The sequence below is a fragment of the Benincasa hispida genome, chromosome 4 (assembly GCF_009727055.1).
Source record: "Benincasa hispida cultivar B227 chromosome 4, ASM972705v1, whole genome shotgun sequence".
Classification (NCBI taxonomy): domain Eukaryota; kingdom Viridiplantae; phylum Streptophyta; class Magnoliopsida; order Cucurbitales; family Cucurbitaceae; genus Benincasa; species Benincasa hispida.
In genome coordinates, this window is record NC_052352.1 from 41,656,737 (window position 1) to 41,673,897 (window position 17,161).

At 31.3% G+C, this 17,161-nt stretch overlaps 1 protein-coding gene across 1 annotated transcript; it reads left to right on the top strand.

Annotated features, from left to right (window-relative positions):
- The first annotated feature begins 1,294 nt into the window (after nt 1–1,294).
- On the top strand, nt 1,295–9,050 carry LOC120075526 (uncharacterized protein At2g38710). Its single transcript, XM_039029005.1, has 5 exons — nt 1,295–1,637; nt 3,221–3,340; nt 4,840–4,954; nt 6,783–6,876; nt 8,448–9,050. Exons 1-5 carry the CDS (start codon nt 1,534–1,536, stop codon nt 8,642–8,644), a joined length of 630 nt encoding a protein of 209 aa, XP_038884933.1. The 5' UTR covers nt 1,295–1,533; the 3' UTR covers nt 8,645–9,050.
- The last annotated feature ends 8,111 nt before the right edge of the window (nt 9,051–17,161 follow it).

Here is a 17,161-nt window from a genome sequence, read left to right on the forward strand (position 1 = left end):
AATTATTTGATATATATATATATATATATATATAACTCCCCAACTTGGGATTTAAACTCCCCAAATGCACATTTAAGGTTATATATATATTATAACAAACCCCCTAACTTGGGGAGTTATATGGGAGTGAGAGAGAACTTTAAAAAAATTTCCTCTTCTCTCTCCAGGTAGTTATCTCAACATCACAAAGAAAAAAAAACACAAAAAACACAGAGAGAATTTTTTCCCTATCTTCTTTTGGTATTTTTGAGATTTTTCTCTATAGAAAAAATTTATGGGATCCCACTTCCTTCTACCTCACAATAGAAATTAATATCATATATCCAAAAATTTGGTGAAACCCTCGAGAGTTGTCAATGAAAATAGTTATTAAAACCTGAAAATGGTTTGAAAATTTTAAATCATTGGTCTTGCCTTTCAACATTGAGTTTATGTCTAATCCTTTAACATTTTAAATTACAGGTATTGATATGGAAACCCTAACAATTTGAATCAATAACCCTTTGAAAATGAGAAATCCTAATTTTCAATCACTAAAACCCCCAAATCAACACAATCTCAACCCTCAAGGATTGAGTTAGACACGAATTGCCTTAAGATCAAAGCTCTTGAGACAAAGAACAAGTTCATTGACTCAAGATTCAAACATTCTACAAGATAAGATGATCAATCCCATTTGAATGTTCTTAGCATGCGGTTCACATACATAATTGCAAATTCAATAAGCTTTCATGACTAATCTTGAAAAAATAAACTTAAAAGGTCAAGATTCAATTCATTGTAACAACATAAAGTCAAGATTTTAATGGCATTAGAAAGAAAAACAAAACACCACATCATAGTTTATAATAAAATTACAAAAATATCCCAACTCAAAATATCATAAAAAAGATAAATTCGAGAAATACTTAAATTACATTAAAATTATTAAGTAAAATATAAGCAATAATTTGAAACCTCTCCATATCAAATATAGTCTTTAAACCTTAATATATATTCATTAAAAACTTCAAATTATAAATAATAGATCAATTAATGTTTAAAAATTAATTAGAGATCAATTAAATATTTTTTAAGGTTTAAATTTAATCTTAATTCATTAAAAACGAATTAAAAAAATATTATGGACCATAGTTAGAATTTTAAAATTTATATATTTAAAGCAAAACAATAATTTTTTTTTGGGAATAATGAGAAGAATCCCAACAAAAGAAGCAAGCAGAATAAAAGTACTGGGAAATGGGTCCTACATGAAATGAATGAATTTATATTCATAAAAATTTGTTATTGGCATCAGAATAAAGGCGCAAAAGTGAGCTCTAGAGAGAGAGGGAAAAGAAAAGAGGAGAGAGAAAAAACGCTCCTCTTCTTCCTTCTCTTCTTCTTCTTCTTCTCCTTCTTCTTCATTCTTCTTCCTTTTCTTCCGGTCCCTCAATTATTACACCCACCAAATTCTTCTCTCTTTCTTTCCTCCATTTCATTATAATTTCCTTACCACCTTCTTCACTTCACTGCTTACTGATTACAGCAACTATGGTGTCCGCCAACAGAGAGATGGTGGTGTACTGTTTCGATACCCTTCTCGCTCACTACAACGGCGAAGAAGCCCCTCCCCCCGCTTTCGACGGCGGTCAACAGTAATTTCTTTCACCCCCCTTTTGTTTTTTTTTTCTTCATGTACGATCATGTTGTGGGATTTGTTTGCTTGCATGTTTAGGTTTTAGCGTGTGATCATGTTTGTGGTTTTACTGATTTTAACGTCGGTGGGTCGGTTTCGATTATGATCGTTATTGGGTTTTGATTTCTGGGTTTAATTTTAATTGTTACCGAGTACTTCAAATTTTAGCGAATTGTCCACTTTGTCGTTCTTTTCCTGCTTTAAATAGCTTAGTTCAAATGTTTCATTATAGGAACACAGAGAAAGGGAGCATTTTAAGTATATTATAAATAATATTTGTTCAATTGAATTCGATTTTTGTTTTTGTTATTGGTGAATGCTTTCTGTTTTGGCTCCTTTTCATTTTCTTTATAAAGTATGGTTTTTTTTTTTTTTTTTTTTTTTTTTTTTTTTTTTTTTTTGATCTAAAACTAAAAGAATATATGTGCTAGATAATGGTTAAAAGATAGGGTTGTGGTGAGTGGTGATAAATGGTAAGGGGAGTAACCGTTTTCTGTGTGGCTGCCAGGAAACCCGATTCAGCTACTTGTAGCTAGGCACTTCCTGCTACATACCCTGGAAAGAGCAACTTTTAGTGTGCATCATAGGGGAAAGCTTAATAAATTGAATGAGCATCTAATTTGATGTTTTTTAAAAACTAGATCTGCCCAAGAAGCCTGTTCCTGTGGTTTATATTCTTTTTATTATTTTTCTATATATTTGCGAAGTCTGAATGGAAGAAACAAGAATATAAGTATAGGCTTCTTCCTCATGGTAATAACTAATAAGTTATTGTATGTTAATTTTAGTACCATTTGTATATTGCCAAGGATCTTCCTCAGTGCTGTTGACATTTTTGTTTCCAATTTTCTCCTAGAAAGATTAGATATCATCTACAGTGATGTTAGTGGATTATATTTACTGTAGGCATATGTTCTCGTTCAAGAGTTGAGGCAATGACATCAAGTCCTATATATACAAACAGGCTGTTTTGATTCAGCATATGAGCTATAATGGTTGGTTAATCTGTATGATGAAATGTATTTCTGCTAAACTAAACATTGCTTGTCTTGAGGCCGTCTTCTTTTTGTTTTTAGCTTATGATTATGTGTTTTCCTGTATTCATAACTTTATATAAAACTGTTTTTAATACTTGTTGGTTTGACCCTTACTGAGATTATATTTATTTTACATTTATTGTTATGTGGTCATATCTCAGATTATTATACAAAAAGGAAAACAAAGTTGTCACTGGTCTTCATAGAAAGCCACGACCAATTTTGTGTGTTTTCTGAGACATATTCAGCTATCAGTCTGTTGTTCTACACATTTTCTGTGTTCTATCATGTGGTTAGCATACAAGTTTCTTTTTTCCGTTTTTTGAGTTCAACAATCGGGGGGTGGGGATCAACTATCGACTTTTGAGATGGCAATTAGCGTCTCTATCTACTAAGCCATGCTCAGATTGGGTTAGATATACTTTTGTCCTTCATACCTAGTATGTTCTTACTATTGATTGCACCTGTTTTTATTTCACGTGAATATATATTTTTTTTCTGCCAGCCCCTTGTTTGTTACATGGAAAAAAGTGATCAATGGTGGTGAACCTCGTTTGCGAGGGTGCATAGGAACTCTAGAAGCTCGCTGCTTGATAAATGGCTTCAAGGATTATGCTTTAAATAGGTATTGTTGCTTAATGCCTACTTCTACCTTTCATCCACTGCTTTACCTAAAAACTTCCCAAATCAGTTGGTTGACCCGAATATTTGGGACAAAGTATTTAACAGAATTTGTGAATCTTTGATGATGGTGTTTATTTATTGAATTTGCTGTCCATTTCTGCTAGTCATCTCTAAATGCATAGATAGAAATTTTCATTTGAAAGTAATGTAATGATCCAAACGTATGCTAATGGTGTCCTACTTCGTTTGTATAAGGATGGTGGTGCATGGTTCGCAGCCATAGTCTGGCCCAACTCCAGGAATTTGTACCTCACTGCTTATTATTAATCATGGTTGTCTTTGCACATAGGATAAAAATCTGGTTCTGCTTGCCTTTGCTCTGGTAGTGTAACATGAATTAAAAATGAATGAGATTTTTCAATTCTTTTGAGTTGGATTGGGAGTTAAAACTGTAAGATTTTTCATGCAGGCCAAAAGAAGAGTAATTGTGGATTCTATTGTCCTTTTTTACTCTAGTGACCAAAGCCTTCCACAATTTTTTTCCATATTCTATTTTACTATCGGAAAACTTTTCCACAATCCCTTGGCTTGCGTTGCTTCGCTACTAGAGTTTGGCTAGTGGTTAGATGGACAAGTAGTAAACTCTGATACTTTTTAAAACCCATGGGTTTAATTTTTTGGCAGTCATCTATTGAAGGTATTAATTTTCTTTATAAAGAAAGATTTCAATTACAACATCATAGATGAATAGTTTGATTTGTTTTTTCCCCCTCCACTTTGGAGGTCTTACATGTATAAGAAGAATCCTATGGCATTTTAAATTTAGTATGTGTGTCGTGTGTGTCTTTAACACAATTGCTATTACGAGTCCTTTATCACGATGCTGTACTTTCAAGCATATCATGGAGTTCCTGAATTATTACAAATGCTGTTGGATGTTTTTGTCAGTGATCAAAACAAAGGTGTCACTTAAAGTATGATGTGTGATGGAGCAACCTTTTTCCGTTGCCCTTTCCTTGGCTTTCTTAAATCAAATTATATGGGAGAAAAATCAATGGGTGAATGGGAAGTGCATACACTTGACATAAGTGATCCATATTGTTGGAAGTTTGGTTGATTTAAAACTGATTTGATAAATAAAGTTCAGGGAATGGAGCGGCGGGGAGGAGGCTGATTTCTTGAATGAAATTCGAGAGAGAATGAAAAATCCATTCTTAAGCGGTCTACCTGATTTCTATGTAAATTATTCACATTCATGCATGGAGTCCTTTTTTTTTTGTGTGTGTGGTGGGGGGGTTAGAAGGTGGCACTAGCATATATACATATAAGGAAATAACCATGTTTCTCTTGCTCTATCTCAACTCTTGGTTTCACATGCTCTCTCTTTTTCATTGTCATGACTAAATGCAAATTTCATTTTTCTATCTGTTCAACCTGGCCGACTTCATTGGGCATCTAAAGAGTTAGTTTGTGATTACTTTTTTCTTGAATATGTTGCAGTGCATTGAGGGACCGGAGGTTCCCCCCAATACAGCCTAAAGAATTACCATATTTGGAATGCACAGTTTCCATTCTAGTTGATTATGAAATAGCTACGAATTATCTGGATTGGGAGGTATGTCTCTGTCCCCGTCCCCCCCTCCCCCCCCCCCCCCCCCCCCGACCCCGATAATAATCCAAGGTTTGTGTTTGTGTTCAGCAAGTATAGTAGTTGGTTTTGGTTTTCTGCTCTTTCACAGAATCTAAGTACCTTTTTTCTTTCATTAAACCATCTAAAACATTTCTCAAATAATAATAAAAAAATTATCTGAAACAATTTTGTGCATTATTAATGATTAAAATATGTCTGCCAGGCATGAGCTATATTGTTAGAGTAATATTCATGAACTATCTTCTTTAAAGGAAGTCAGATGTTAGGCCACCTATTACGATCACCTACACAAGAAGGGGCAAAAAGGGGATTAACTCTTATGGAAGTTAGTTAGAAAGCGCTGGGGGCCGGTAAGACCACTGTAAGGTAATCTTGGGTTAGAAGGTAGCATATATACGTATTAGGAAGGTGTTAAGCCTCCGATTATACATCAATATAGAGGAAGGGTAAGAAGGTCATAGTGGAGGACTGGTTAGTTACGTGCTTAGCTATGTTTGAAAGGTTGGGGAGCGTCTTGTGGGGACCAGTGGGGAGAATGTTGGTGTCGGGTGTTTGTTATGCTGTTTGTTAGGCAGAGAGAGGTACTTTGTGGGAGAGCAGTAGTTTTTCATTTTCAGGTTCTGTGTATTAGCAAGTTCTTGAGAGAGAGGAGAGATTACCAACCCTCTCGAATTGGCTGAGAGAGTTTGTATTGCCTTAGGGCCTGCTCTTTCTCAATATATCAATACAAAGTAAGGGCAGTACCTTACGGAAGGCTGGGGATTTTTCATTGCTTTGTCTTTCGTAGATAGTTGTGGAAGAGCAAAGGAAGGAGAGATTATCAGCGTTCTCCAATAGGCTGAGTAGTTTTGTATTGCCTTAGCTGTTTCTTCCTCTGAATATCAATATATTCTAAGGAATACCTTTCATCAGAAAACTGGTTACCTAAAGCCTAAAGGCATGTAAGTCAATTTGTTCTTGGACAGTAACTAGTTTAATTTAACCATTTCTCTCATTGTATTTGTAGAACCCTCGGATTTTGTCGTTCTTTCTTGGCCTCTATTCACACTTACACATCATATGCATTGAATTCGCTTCATTAATAGGTTCACGATTCGACTTTGATCGTTATGGACTGGTACCAAGATCTAGTCCTAGACAGGCAGACTTAATTTTAACAGCGGGCACGGTAACAATGAAAATGGCTCCTTCTTTAGTAAGATTATATGAGCAAATGCCTGAACCAAAATATGTTATTCTTCAATTTACTAAGATATCCAGTCTCAAATTCCAAGGTGTGGACCAGGAAATGCTCCCTGAACATGTACTTATCAGGAAAATGAAAAATTTTGAGCAGATTGGCTACTACAAATATCATTTCATTTAGTGCTTGTTAGCTACTAAATACATCCAAGATTTTTGTATAATAGGAACTTTCTTGCTATATACTATCACAGGCTTATAGGCATAACTTGCAAGTGGTTTACTCAACTAGCCTTGCCAAGAAGTTAATGATAGTAGGATTCAAGATGCACGTTTAGTTCATACTTAAGTACCGTCTGAATAAATATACCCTTGCATATATATAAGGACTCACTAGGCTTGATTGTTAGAAATTCGAAAAGTGCACTGCTGTTGTGGCTTGCAAGGATTGGTTGAGTACGTTTCATGATTCTGGCTAGTTTTTCCAAAAGTGTCGAGCTGGTCCTGTCCTGGTTGCCCGTCATGCTTTTGGCCAGTCCCAAACTCTCACAGAATACTCAGTCTGGTAGGTAGCTTTATCGTAATCAGGGGTCTTCATGTCTTATTGCAGGTAGGTAAGCATGGTATTATTATTGAATTTAATGATCCCGACTATAATGCTAGACGAAGTGCTACGTATCTGCCCGAGGTCGCTGCCCATGAAGGTATGTTTACCGTGCTTTTTTGTGGATAAATATTAGTCCTCCTTTCCTTTTATTTTGAAATCCAGTGATTTGCTTTGAATACAAAGTAGTTGTCACTATAACTATGGGGTGGACTACCCCTCACTCCACACACACACACACACACACACCATTTTAATTAATTTTGCAATTTTTTTCACTGTTAGTAGTAAAATTTAGATTCCGTACCAAATATATATCATATATTTTGTTTTACTTCATTCCTACACTAACTCTTCTTTTAACTTTTATTCCTCGATTTTTTCTATTCATTTTATAATAACTAATTAAGTTGAGAAAACTTACTTTTAGTCCATAAATTTTTAAGATCAATCTAATTTGATTCTTGAACATAAAAAAATCTATTTTTTTAGTGTCTAAAATTTTAAGCTTTAATCTATTTTGGTGGATGAATTTTTAAATTTCTATTCTAGTCTGTAAACTTTACAATAAGTAACTATGTTGGTTCTCACAGTTATTTGACCATTAATTAGTTATTAGATAGATAAATAGGCTTCTTATGTGCATTAACATGCCACATATAGGTTGACTGAAATAGGTATTAAGTAGGCAAATTTTATGTTGCAAAATAATACTTCTTATAAACACAACTTCAGCAAAACTTGTAAACACAACTTCAACTTATAAACATCACTTCTACTTGATTACGGTAAAGCTGCCTGCTGGGTCAATCGGATACACTTATGGAGTGATTTGGTGATTGCATCATTATATCCATCCTGCCTTTTGCAAAATAATTAAATGCAAGTTATATAGATATCAAAGCCAAGTTTTGAAAATTGAAACAAAGTATTTAAAAATTTGATTCTGTTTTTGAAATTTGGCTCTGAATTCTAATCTTTCTAAAAGATGAAATCCGTGGTAAAAAATTTGCGAGTGTATAAACTAAAAATTTTCAAAAACAAAAAATCAATTGGTTATGCAACGAAGACTGTCTTTGAGAGTCATGGATCAAAATGACTCTAAAAATGATCAACTTTCTGAAGTTAATGACTAGACTATACATTTTGGATGTTTAAAAACCAAATGGAACAAGGATCCAAATGTGATTTAAACCAAAAATTTATTTGGCCCCTCCAAGACTTCTAAGTCTATCATTCATATAATTTGTCTGCATATGAAGTCAGCATAATTTTTTTTAACAGTCAATTTAGCTACACATGCAATTCCTACAATCACTTTCTTGACTCGAGGATGTGAATTGTGAAATAATAGTTTTTACTGTACGTGTTTGCATTTTCTCTTATTCTAAGTATCCTATACTCGGTACATCTTCCCATGTTTACTCGAATTTTTTGTTGTTGCCCTGTATCTTCCTTCTGCGAGATTGACAAGTCCTCGAGCAGAGTGAGATATCTCGTGGTCTTGTATTAGACTTTGACAGGGTGGCCTGATTTATGCAACTCAAAAGAACAAAATACCTTTTGAAATCCAGTTTTTTTTTGCCTAAAACGTTGCCAAATGTCTGTTTAGCTTTATAGTTCCTCCAGCTGACTGGGGTTTCGGGTTCGGCTGGATCTTGATTTTTTCAGGTTGGACAAAAATCGAGGCGATTGACTCATTGATGCGGAAGGCAGGATATAATGGTGCAATCACCGAGTCACTGCGTAAACGTATTCGATTGACCCGGTACCAGAGCACCCTATTCACCATGCACTATGGTGAGTATGTCTCCTATGTTAAAACTACCCGGGGCACAGCTCCTTGCGTGGTCGGGGCTAAAGCCTAACAACCATTGATTCTTCCAAACGGCCTTTGCTAAAATCTGCAAAGCTTAAGTTTGGGTACTGAACTAAAACAAAATATAGGATGCCTGAATGATATGTCTTGTGTTCCATTCATCCAAGATGCTTCTTTTGAATCACTGTCTTTTCAATGCCATTCAACAAGAAAGGAAAAAAAGGCGGGGGGGGAACTGAAGAACCCAATAGTTATTTGGAAACTTATCATTCAAGCCTTGCAGCTTCTCTGTAGTTTGCTGCTCTGTAATACTTCCCAGTTCTAATTATCATATTGCTATATGCTATTTATCTATCTACCATTTTAGCTGCATCTTTTTCTATCAATGGGTTTGAACATTAAAATTTGAAGGTTTTTCCCCCTTTTAATTTCATTTGTATATTACATTGCATCCTACCTTTTTATCTTCATGATTTTCGTTTCAATTGTGATTAGTCAAGGTATGTGGAAGCTGACTCGAACACTCTTAGATATCAAAAAGAGAAAAATCTATATATTTCCTTTGTGGATTCATAGAGGTATGGTTTGTGAATGTTGTGTTGGAACATGATTCACAATTTATTCTGATTTTTAAAAATGGATTAGCATTTTTGTCCTAATATTTCATGTCTTCACTATTTTTGTAAAGTTGGAAATATTACGCTTCCCATTTTTCTATTTTTATTTTTTCGAAATAAACTAAAAAAAAATTATCCACAAGTGGATTGTTGTAAAAGATTGGTTTGGTATGTAAAAATGACCAACTATTAAATGGAGTTTCTTTTTGGATCAAAATTTAATGATGTTTTTTGGAACAGATTTTCAAAGTTTAGGGTAAAAATGGAAACTTTCAAAGTTTAGGGGTATAATTGAAATTTAGAATATCTGATTTTGAGGTCGATAGTAAATGTTTTTAGTATGTATGTTAAATGTTTTTAGTATGTATGTTAATAGGCTCGTTTTCAAAGTTCAGTTATGTTAATAAAATAAACTAAAATTTTAGGAACAAAATCATATTTAAATTGATATAAAAATACATCTAAATTGACATTTTTTTAAAAGAAAACATTTAAATTGATAGTTACTTAAAAATTTTAACTAATAGAAATACATTTTTAGAATATCAAGTTGCAAATGAAGTAATGATTTGCAACTATTAGCTTTATGTTTGTGTTCTCATAATAAAATGAACTTGATTCAAACGAGCTATAAATTAATAATTACTTAGACTAAAATTTCATTTCACACATCGATGTTGATTAGGATTTGAATCTTCATTGATATGTTAGAGGAAATAAAAGATGTCTTAATGACTAAGTTGTGTTATTATTGACCATATATATATACACACACGTGTGTATATATATGTATATATATCCAAGATCGTAATAGATTGAATCTCATCCAAATGAGTTTAAATTAATAATAAACTAACATCAAATAATTATCTAGGTCCAATAGTTATTTAAATTGAAGATTTATACCTAGACTAGTTAGGTTATGTTTAAAGGTACTATCACAAAAGATTATTAAGATTATTACTTATAAGATGATTAATCAAGTTATCACCACAAAAGTCGTTTCTTCTCCCACTTCTACAATTATTAAACTAAAAAGAATTATCTATAATTAGTAGGATAATTGAATTTTATGTTTAATGGAATCCTAAAACTTAGTAGGACTATAAATTTTTAAAAATGTTGAATAAGTAAAAAACTATTAGATATACAATTGAAAATTTAGTGACCTATTGAAAATAAAATTGAAAGTTTAAGGACCACTTAAAATTTTTTAAAATTTGAGAATTTATTAAGCACAAAAGTAAAATTTTAAAAACATATTAAATACTTTTAGGACCTGTTTGGACTGACTTAAGAAAAAAATATTTTTCAAAAAATTCATTTTTATTCAAACTTCATTTTTTTTTTCCTAAAATGACTTATTTTTTAAATTAAACACTTGAGAATGTATTTAAAACACACTCTTAGATGTTTGGTGTGCAGGTTTGAAATCTTAAACCTGAGAATGTTACGCCTGCGGTTAAGTGGAAGTTTAGATAGCATGAGTTTAAGAAAAACATGTTTGGAGTGCAGATTTTAGAAGTATGGGTTTAAAAAGCCTGGGTTCAAAGTGTAATGAAGTGCACATTTTTAAATCTTGAGTTTTATGGAATATATATATATATATATATATATTATATTATTTAATCAATGGTTAGATTTTAGGATTAGTTTAAATTTTTCATTTTAATTATTTTAACCTAGTTAAATTTAAAGTAAACTAAAAAATTTAGAAGAATATCTATTTTTCTTAAAAAAATAAAATTTTGATTTGACTAACATTATACATTTATTTAATTTATTGTTTTAAAATTTGATATTTTGATTTTACTATGTTTTGAAATAAAATTTCATAGACTTTTGTCACTTTAACTAATTTGAAAAAGATCGGACTTTTTACCATAATATGCTAACTTCAAGTTGAAATAAACTAGTATTTTAATCCTAGATTCAATTATTGAAAAATTATGTATATATTTTTTAATCAAATTACATTTGAAGAATAACAAAATCATAAAGTTTGAACTCTAATTTTGTTTTGACCGCTAAATTGTTTCCAACATTGTGGTCCTTTTAGTTTAAAAAATGATTCTAAGTCTTCAAGCTAGTTAAATTGGCTAATGGAAAAAATGAAAATGTATTAAATTAAATTTGAACATTCTACACATATAGCCTAAATAAATATACCTAATTACACAATTGCATTATTATTTTACACAAAAATCTAGCTCAATTTATTTTTTCAACTCTCCTTACTATTTAATTTTTATAATAATAATAATAATAATAATACCAAAAGAAAAGTTTATTTGATATATATAGTATTCTATATTTGAATTTTCTAAAATTAAATCAGTGTATATTATTGATAAGTGCACGAACAATACGATTTATACAATATGCGTCTTAGAAGAATTTATTCGATGTATATTTACATTTTCTTATATATTTGTAAATAAATACCAAAAAACAAATCATGATATATGCGATATATATTTACATTTTTCATTATATTACTAATATATTTGACTTATATCTAAGATCACAATAAATAGGTGATCAATTTTCAATTAGGAAAAGAGAAGCAAATAAACAAAATCTCATAAAATGAAGGAAATATTAATTTTAAACAAAGAAGGGAAGAGATAATTAAAAAATATAATCTAATAATAATAATTAAAAAAAATCTAAAAAGAAAAAAGAATAAGAAAAAAGAGAAAGTGTATTGTAAAAAAATATTATTATAATTAAATGAGCGATGTGTTGGAATGACTTAGGAAAAAAAGGTTTCCAAAAATTCACTTTTTTAAAAACACTCTTGATTAAAAAAACTCCTTAAAATAAGAACACAAATGTGTTTGGCCACTTTTTCTGAAAAGTATTGTTATATGTAAGTTTATTTGGTTTGTTATGTACTAAAAGTGATTTTATTAATGTTTTTCAAGGTTAGTTGGTGGAGCTTGGAAGTTGGTTTGCGAAGATTGCTAGAATTGATGGCCATAAGTTTGCTTCATCAGAAGTGACGGCTAGAGGTTGGATGGCGGCAATCATCGGAGATGACGGTCGGACTTGGACGAAGGCGATCATTGGAGGTAGTGTCCGGAAGTTGGCCGACAGACTTTCTACATTAAATTTAAAAAAAATTAACCAATTATTCAAACCCATAGAAAAGAGTATAAGAAGTTGAGATTAGGATGCTTAACCCATTTCAAACCTAATTCTTAGATTTTTTTTTAGATCAAACCAAAAAGAAACTTGTAATTTGATTTTTTTTTCTTTTATAATAAAATGAATATACACAAGAAAAATAAATTAAAGCAGAAGGAATTTAATTGAAACAAGTTTCTTTTTCTCAAGTATATAATAGGGGAATAAACAAAAGTGTGTTGTGAACTCGAGGAGCACAAAGGGAACACAGATATCAATAAATATAAATATTAAATATAAAATATAATAATAATAAATAAATAAAAAAATATTAAAATAAATTAGACATAATATATAAATAAATAAAATAAAATAGCAAAATATAAAATAAGAAATTTCTCTTAGTTCTCCACTTTCTCAAACTTTCATGGAATTTGCCCAATGTGTGTTCTTCAATCTACCAAATGTCACTCTTTTATAGGCAATTTGGCAAGTAGGAGGTGGATTACATGAACACTAATAATGTGTAATGTTGAGACACATGGACAACATTTTGGGAAATGAAGGCATGACACATGGACAACACTTTGGGAAATGAAAGCATGACACATGGTCAAAGGACATTAAGCATGAGCATCTAATGAGCATATATTATCATAACATGTGTAATACTTCCCTTTAGATGCCCATTATATATATTAAATATGCCTAGAAAAAACCTAATGGGAAAAAAATCCTAACGAAGTGAAAAAAGTACATATTTCATACTCTTATAAAGTATATTTACTCCCTCTCATGGAAACATCACTTGAAATCTCTAAGTCGCCGCATTACAATGTTGTGCACTAGTTCTTCAAAGATTGCGGTAGGTAATGCCTTTGTAAATAAGTTTGCTAGGTTATCTTTTGAACAAATTTGTTGTACGGTGATATCACCAAAGCTTCTTGTAGAAAAGCCTTTGGTCAAATATGTTTTTTTTTTCTATCTTTGATGAAATATGCTTTTGTCTATCTCCTTTAATATATCCTCCTTTGATTTATGCATGTTGTGGTGTTTTCGAATAATATTGTTGGAAGATTTTTATTAGAAGACAAACCACATGTTTCACAAATGTGCTAAGTTATTGACCTTAGCCATACACATTCTCGACTAGCCTCGTGAATTGCAAGAATTTTAGCATGATTTGAGGAAGTAGTCGTTTTGGTATGTTTTACTCACCGTCACTATACATCAATTCTTCCACATGTGAATAGATAATCTGTTTGAGATCTAGCTTTGTGTGGATTAAATAAATATTCAGAATCTACATAACCAACTAGATCAAAATTTGATTTATTTGAATAAAACAAACCCATATCAATCGTTCCTCGGAGATAACAGAGTATATGCTTAATTCCAATTCCAATATTTTTTTGTTGGAGAAGAACTATATTTTGCTAATAAAATTACCGAGAATTCAATATCTGGACTTGTATTATTAGCAAGGTACATAAGTGCACAAATTGTACTAAGATATGGTACTTCAGGACCAAGAAGTTCTTCATTATCGTCTCGAGGTCGAAATATATCCTTCTTCACATCTAGTTAACGAACTTCCATTGGGATGTTTAATGGATGTGCTTTGTCCATATAAAAAATTTTCAAATTTTTTCCTGTATAAGTTGGTTGATGAACAAATATCCCATCTACTAAATGTTCAATTTACAAACTCAGGAACAACTTTATTTTTCCAAGATTTTTCATCTCAAATTCTTTCTTAAGATATTCTATTGCCTTTGAAAGCTCTTTAAGAGTCCCAATTATATTTAAGTTATCAACATATACGGTTATAATAACAAACCCTGACAGTGATTTATTTATAAAAATACTTGGACATATTGGATTATTTTGATATGCTTCTTTCAACAAATATCCACTCAGACGATTGTACCACATTCGTCATGATTGCTTCAATCCATATAGCGATCTCTGTAACTTTATTGAATAAAATTCCTGGGAATTTGATTTATATGTTTTTGGTACCTTAAATCCTTCTGGGATCCTCATATAAATATCATTATCAAGAGATCCATATAAATATGTCATGACTGCATCCATAAGATGCCTGCCCAAATTTTCATACACAGTCAGTCCAATTAAATATCTTAATATAATTGCATCCACCACCAGAGAATACGTCTACTCATAATCAATACCAAATCTTTGTGAAAAACCTTGTGCAACTAGTCTTGCTTTACTTGTGACCATATTATTTTCATTTATTTTCCTCACAAATACCCATTTGTATCCCACAGGTTTGACACCTTCTGGTGTTCGAACTACTGGTCCAGAAACTTGACTTTTTGAAAGTGAGCTTAATTCTGTCTCAATTGCTTCTTTCCACTGAAACCAATCTTTTATATGTCGATATTCTTCAACAAATTGTGGTTAAGAATCCTCATTTTCAGATATAATATCAAGAGCAACATTATATGCAAAAATGTCGTCAATAACTACTTGAGTTCGATTCCATCTTTTTCCTGTCATGATACAGTTGATTGAAATCTCATGATCAAATTTATGTATTCCACCTTCTTCATTAGTCATATCATGAATTTTTTCATGAGTATTTACATCCGCAACCAAATCTTCTTGACTATTAATTATTTTTTTCAAAGATTTTTATTTTTGGAACCCACTGGTTTACCACGCTTTTGGTGTGTTCCAAACTCATTAATGATAACTTGCTGTGTTGAGATATCAATTTTCGATGGAACATTTGTAGTTGGTGTATGTGATTTAGTTACTTTATTTGCATCTATAAATATATAGATTTGCTATATTTTTCAAATGAATTATCTTCTGAACTTCAAATTCACATTGAACTATATAAGGATCTAAATGAGACAATAACGACGTATTCCATGTAATTTCTTTTTTCAACGTCTTAATTCCTCCCCCTAATGTTGGAAAATCTGTCTCATTAAAATGACAATAAGAAAATCGTGCGGTAAATACATCACCTATCAGGGGTTCAAGATATTTGATAATTGATGGGGAATCATATCCAATATATATTCCTAACCTCATTTGAGGACTCATCTTAGTACGTTATGGTGGAGCAATTGGAACATATACTGTAAACCCCTGGACTTGTTTTACTAGTTAATTAAGTTTAAGTGCTCTTAATTATGAGTTAAAGATGTGTATTAACATCCATGAAAAAAGTAAGTTAAGTGTGTATAATGAATAATGCGTCTGAAATGTAACAAAAGGAAAATTTTCTAAGTGGTCTGACTATATGCGTTCAGGTTGTAAACATGGTTGACACATAGAGAGTTGGAGAAGTCTATTAATGGTAAATTGGAAAAACGGGCAAGAAGATATGTTAAGTGTGGAATGCTGAGTTTTCGGGTGAAGAAGAAGCAAGTTAACACTTCAAAAATTTAGAGAGGATTCCATGCATTGAAATTGTTGGGGTTGATATCCTAAATCTCGTGGTTCTGTAGTTTGTAATTTTAATGTACAAATAATTTTACTTATTTAATAAAATATGAGATGTTTTATTCGACATTTAGTAGCATTAACCCACAATACCAATAAACTAACATCCAAGGTTATCTTTTATAGTTTAAACATGTATGTAGAGACATAGAGGTGGATCATGTTTAAAGTGATAACCTAAATGGTCTGTAGTAGATGGATAAGGCTGGATACCTTATCTTGGTGACATTATGAATATGACCTGCTTTTTAGATATTCAATTGTTGTAAAGTGCTACAAATGATATGATTATGATCATCTTGGGAATTCATCTGATTGGAGAGCTGGGAACACAACCACACAAGACGTAATTAAGTAGATTAATTATTCCTTTAAGGGCTGATTTCGAGGCTTGAATGATGTGAAGCTGCATCCTCTCTTGGTCCGAGAGGGGTTTAGTCATAGTTGGACTATGAATTATTGTTCATTAGAGGGATCAGTGGTACTTAAGGAGTTAGATGTAACTATAGGGATTATGACTTATTGTTCATCATACTGTTAACAGGTTATATCTAATGGACACATAAATATATTTGTAGTGCGAAGAGTGCAGTTGTCGGTCTTTAGTGGAGTGACAGACTATTAAAGGAGTTTAATTAATTATTCAAATACCATTGAAGCTTCAATCTATAGGTCCATAAGGTTCCCTCTGTCGCTCAACAGGGATTATTGAGAATCAATTTTGGATTAATTTGAATTGTTCAAATTAATTTAGGGAATTAATTATATGTGATATAATTATATTAAATTAATTATATATGACATAATTAATATAATGTATTTGATACATTATAATATAAAATTTATTTGAGATCAATTAAATATTTGAATATGATTCAAACACTAATTATATGGATGAGATTCATATAATTAAATTTAATATGAATTTGATTTATATTAAATACCATGTATTATTGAGAGAATTAATAACTATAGGTTATATTGTATTTAATACAATATAAAAATTATAGGTTATGTGTTATATATGATATAACACATATATGCATATAATATGTAACACCCCCGGAGTTTTTTTTCAAGAATGAACTTTCGAGGACGAAAGTTCTTTGAGGAGGGAAGAATATAACACCTCGTACATTTTTTAGTAATAATGTAATTTTAGTAACTTTATTATTTGGAATTTCAGTAATTGTTATTAGTTGGAGGACATTTTTGGAATTTTGGCGTGAAATTATACAAATTGGAAACTAATGGAAGGAATTAATTTTCTTTTGAAACGGAAAGGAAGTTTATAGTATAAAACGGAAATGAATTAAATGTAATTATATTTATTTCTT